Raw genomic sequence first — 5,322 nt, forward strand, 5'->3', positions numbered from 1 at the left:
CTAAAAAAGAGGAAGACAATACAGCAGTCAGTAAAAAATCAGACCTATCTGGAGTACAAGATGAGCTGTGAAAAATTCTAATGCAAATCACTTGTGAATGTGCCTATTTATTGTAGAGTAGCTTAAACGTAATGAATCTGACATGGTTAAACCCGGTAACAAGCTCTGCATACCTGCAGTCGTCTCCTCCAGTGCTGATCACATATTTATCATCATAGGAGAAGCGAATGTTGGTCACGTGTGCCGAGTGCCCAAAGTAACGCTTGTGTTTGGCCTGCAGAGGATCAAAATAAGTATTAAACACTTTTATTTATTTATTTTTGCTGATGCTCTCATCCAGAGCACTTACAGGAGCAATTAGGGTTAAGTGCTTTGCTCAAGAGCCAATAGTTTTTCATCCAGTCGGCTCGGGGATTCAAACCAGCGACCTTTCGGTTACTGGCCCACCTCCCCACTTGGGAGCAGCCCCAGCCAGCAGTCTGTGTTCTATGGCTTCAGTAACTTTAAAATCTATCACAGTGATGTTGTTGAGAGGAAGTGAAGCACTCACAAACTTCTCAGTGCAGGGGAAGTCGAAGAGCTTGACCAGTCCAAAGTCGTCCCCGGTGACAACGTTGAGGCCAGCATGGGAGACACAGGCACAGTTGACGTCAGCCTTATCAGCATTCCGTGGCCAGATCCCTAGCACCTCATCTCCCAGGATACTGAGAAGGAATGAGAGAGAGGAGCCATTCTCAGACTGCAGAATATGCTGAACAAAACCACAGGCCTGCCAGTACTGAGAGGACATTAGTCTACCAAAGAATATCCTTTTAAATGTTCCCTCCAAGTCAACTGAATTACTATATAGTACTCTTCTCAGTAGTAAAACATATGCAACATATATAAAACATTTAAAAAGATTCCTGCATACTGTAAAAGATCTCAACCAGACATTTGTTTTTCTGTACATGTTTCGAAATAAGTATGCTACGGTCTATATGCAGAATGTATTTTAACCCATTAACCTTGGGGAGAGTGATGTTAGAGGAAGTTTGGGGTCTATTCATGAGAAGTGAACAGTGACTGCTGTGCTGCAGAGAATATTGATTGACCTCCATTATTCCAATGATCAATAACAGACACCCAAACACAACTACAAAACAACATGTCTAGGTGTGCCCACTAAACTTCTGTACACAAACGTGCCCAGATGGCTTCAACTAGCCTAAAGCTCAAAAACAAGTTGAACCAGCAATGTCTTTGTACCGCTTCACCTTGCATTCCCATATAAGTCCCTAACAGAGTGAGATGTTATGTTTAGCTCCCGTTGTTGACGCCATATCTCAATAGTGTTACCATGCAGTATTTGCATTCTTTACTGAATATTGATCTCAGTTTGATTTTGGAGAGTATGTGAGTTTGATTAAATTCCAGTGACTACAATGAATTATTCTACCTGGTCCAGGTGGCCCAGGTGATCCTGTCAATCACAGTCTGTTCTGTTACCATTTTCCCAGAAGGCATCTCATGCACCTGGCGCTTATAGTTTCCTGTGGACACCTGTGGACACACAGCCAGTGACACGTCAGAATACACACTCATGCATATGCACACAACCAGAGGTCAGGATATTGTAACTGTCTGAAATACATCAGTCATCTAGTGTACTGTGCCTTCAGAAAGTATTCATACCCCTTGACTTATTCCACAGTTTGTTGTTACAGCGGGAATTCAAAATGGATTAAATGCATTTTTCACCCTCACCCATCAACACACACTACCCCATAATGACAAAGTGAAAACATGCTTTTAGAAATGTTTGAAAATGAAATGTAATTTACATACAGTATGTATTCACAGCCCTGAATCAATCAATACATGTTGGAGTCACCTTTGGCAACAAATACAGCTGTGAGTCGTTCTGGTGGATCTAAGAGCTTTGCACACCAGGATTGTACAATATTTTCCACATTCTTTTAAAAAATGTATTCAAGCTCTGTCAAGTTGGTTGTTGTTGATCATTGCTAGACAGACATTTTCAAGTCTTGTCATAGATTGTCAAGATGATTTAAGTCAAAACTAACTATGCCACTCAGGAACATTCAACGTTGTCTTGGTAAGCAACTCCAGTGTATATTTGGCCTTGTGTTTTAGGTTATTGTCCTGCTGAAAGGTGAATGTGTCTCCCAGTGTCTGTAGACTGAACCAGGTTTTTTTCTAGGATTTTTCCTGTGCTTAGCTCTATTCCGTTTATTTTTATCTTAAAAAACTCCCTAGTCCTTGCAGATGACAAGCATACCCATAACATGACGCAGCCACCACCATGCTTGAAAATATGAAGAGTGGTACTCAGTGTTATATTGGATTTGCCCCAAACATATCGCTTTGTATTCAAGACATAAAGTTCATTTTCTTTGCCATATTTTTGGCTGTTTTACTTTAGTCCCTTATTGCAAACAGGATGCATGTTTTGGGATATTTATTCTGTACAGGCTTCCTTCTTTTCACTCTGTCATTTAGTTTAGTATTGTGGAGTAACTACAATGATGTTGATCCGTCCTTAGTTTTCTATCACAGCCATTAAACTAACTGTTTTAAAGTCAACATTGGCCTCATGGTGAAATCCCTGAGTGGTTTACTTCCTCTCCGAGAACTGAGTTAGGAAGGACACCTGTATCTTTGTTGTGACTGGGTGTATTGATACACCATCCAAAGTGTAATTAATAACTTCACCATGCTCAAAGGGATATTCAATAAGTGCCCATCTTTGCAAGGCATTGGAAAATCTCCCTGGTCTTTGTGTTTGAAATTCACTGCTCGACTGAGGGACCTTACAGATAATTGTATGTGTGGGGTACAGAGATGAGGTAGTCATTCAAAAATCACGTTAAACACTATTATTGCACACAGAGTGAGTCCATGCAACTCCATGCACATTTTTACATCTGAACTTATTTAGGCTTGTCATAATGGGTTGAATACTTATTGACTTGACATTTCAGCTTTTCATTTTTAATAACATTTGTAAAACATTTCTAAAAACATAATTTCACTGACACTGAGGTACAGTGTGAGGCCAGTGATACAAAATCTCAATTTAATCAATTTTAAATTCAGGCTGTAACACAACAAAATGTGGAAAAAGTCAAGGGGTGTAAATACTTTCTGAAGGCACTTTATCTACCAGCAATGTCTGTACAGCGCAGTCTGCACAGCCAGGAAGGAAAGAAAATAAAGTGGCATATCATTTTCCATATTACAAATGTGTTAAAGATATAGAAGCCTCATCACTACTTCATGTTAATTGTTGTGCTTTTAATCAACAAAAATATGGATTTACAATGAAATCGTAATGAGGTTACTCCATTATATAACTTAAAATTGCAGGAGGACCATGGCAAACTATACTTGTCCCTCCCCTTCAAGGCACAGTCACATGTACTTGTAATTGTACACTGAGGACAGGTTAAATTTAGAAGGCCAAGTCACCATCTTACTCTTTCTCTGGTCGTCATGTGGCAGTCATAGCGACATTCCGTAAAAGGGGTAAAGCTTTCCATAACAGCAAAGAATGGGTCTGAGTCTATAGGAATACCTCAAATACCTCAGATAGGGCTCCTTTTTAGCACACTGAAGCCTGTCAGGTTACTCTGGGGCGGCTCCAGGCTACTGTTAACTAGAAGGGGACTTGGCTATAAACGATTATGACCTGCCTGCCATATATGTGTGAGTCTAAATATAGGTGTTTTCCACTCTCAGCATGCTTTGGAATGGATATACGAGTATCCATCATGGTGAGAACACACTGTGCAACATGATCAAATGGTCAAGAGGGCTGTATTAAAAAGACAACACTGACACGGTTGCAGTGATGGTAAAAAAAAAAGGCTTTTATGAGACCATTCAAACATAATGACCTTGACAGCAAAAGAAAATGGACCTCATTCCACTATCTATTTTGTGTGCGGTTTAGAAAATACAGTATGTATGTCAGCCTATCAAAACCCCCATGGCTTGTAACAACAACAACAAGACTCAGTCTGTTTTTAAAACCCCTGCAGCTGTATTCTACTTCACGTTCAGTGTGGCATACCTCGATGAACCTGCTGTCTGCAGAGAAGTCCATCTGGATAACGAAGCTGGAGATGTCCTTACAGTAGCCCACGCGGTTTAGTGTGGGGCCCAATGTAAGGTCATACAGGTCAACCGTACTCTCCACTGAGCCCACTGCCAGGAGGTGTTTGTCTGGACTGAACCTGAAAGGGTCACAGAATAGACATACTGTACATAATGTATTTATGACATTGGACCACACAAACATTCTCATAATTAAAATGTAATTGACTGGCCTTTAACTGACCCAATGCCATTTAAAATGAGTTCACYTCCCCTTTTGGTTAAATCAGAGTCTCCAGAGTTTGAAAAATTAAATTGTTTAATTTTGGTTAGTTGTTTCCTTGGTTGTAACCATGGGTTAAATTGGGAATTCAGATTTGGGGGAGCCATATTTTGGGATTAGGGTTGAGCCAGGGTTGAACATAAGGCTATGGTTAGAGTAATGCAAAATTTGGGTTAGGTTTGTGGTTGAGGCTAGGGTTAAGATTGAACAGGGATTTGGACATGAAACAGGCTAGTTTTGAGGCTAGAGTTAGGTTTGAACCAGGATGTGGACATGAAGCACTGTTAGGTTTGTGGTTGAGGCTAGCGTTGTTAAGGGTTAGGGATGTGGCCAGTGTTGTGGTTGAGGCTAGGGTTGGGGTTGTTGCTAGGGCTGTGGTATAGGTTAGAGTTGTGGTTAGGTTTGAACCTAGGTTGAAGATGTCAAAGGTTAAGACAACAAGGTTCTAATATCCCATAACTCTTTGAGAAAATGGGGCCAGCGTTGCTAGTTAGCAATGGTGCTAGTCGTTATCAATGGCACTGGTCAAATGAATTTGTTTATTTTCTAATGCTGCTTGATGTAATAATTACGTTGGGTTAACCTGTACATTTTCGACCTAGGGTTGAACTGGGATGAGGACATGATGCTAGGGCAAGGTTTACTGTCAGGATGTGGACATGATGCTAGGGCAAGGTTTACTGCCAGGATGTGGACATGAAGCTAGGGTTAGGGCTGATGCGAGGGTTACTTCCAGGATGTGGACATGAAGCTAGTGTTAGGGGTGATGCTAAGGTTAGTTACTGCCAGGATGTGGAAATGAAGCTAGGGTTAGGGCTGATGCTAGGGTTACTGCCAGGATGTGGACATGAAAATAGGGTTAGGGCTGATGCTAGGCTTAGTTACTGCCAGGATGTGGACATGAAGCTAATGTACATATCCTGGCAGTAACGCCTAGCACT

At 41.0% G+C, this 5,322-nt stretch overlaps 1 protein-coding gene across 3 annotated transcripts in view; it reads right to left on the reverse strand.

Moving 5' to 3' along the window:
* Positions 1 to 5,322, reverse strand: part of LOC111951634 (echinoderm microtubule-associated protein-like 6) — a 101,732-nt gene that overhangs the window by 2,664 nt on the left and 93,746 nt on the right. For all 3 annotated transcript variants that reach the window (XM_023969838.2, XM_070434984.1, XM_023969839.2), the window contains 4 exons: positions 4,076 to 4,238; positions 1,439 to 1,542; positions 551 to 704; positions 174 to 274 (listed from right to left, as the gene is read on the reverse strand). In XM_023969838.2, the coding sequence (XP_023825606.1) occupies positions 174 to 274; positions 551 to 704; positions 1,439 to 1,542; positions 4,076 to 4,238 (522 nt within the window). The remainder of the gene's footprint in view (positions 1 to 173; positions 275 to 550; positions 705 to 1,438; positions 1,543 to 4,075; positions 4,239 to 5,322) is intronic.

Source organism: Salvelinus sp. IW2-2015, linkage group LG25, assembly GCF_002910315.2.
Source record: "Salvelinus sp. IW2-2015 linkage group LG25, ASM291031v2, whole genome shotgun sequence".
Taxonomy (NCBI): domain Eukaryota; kingdom Metazoa; phylum Chordata; class Actinopteri; order Salmoniformes; family Salmonidae; genus Salvelinus; species Salvelinus sp. IW2-2015.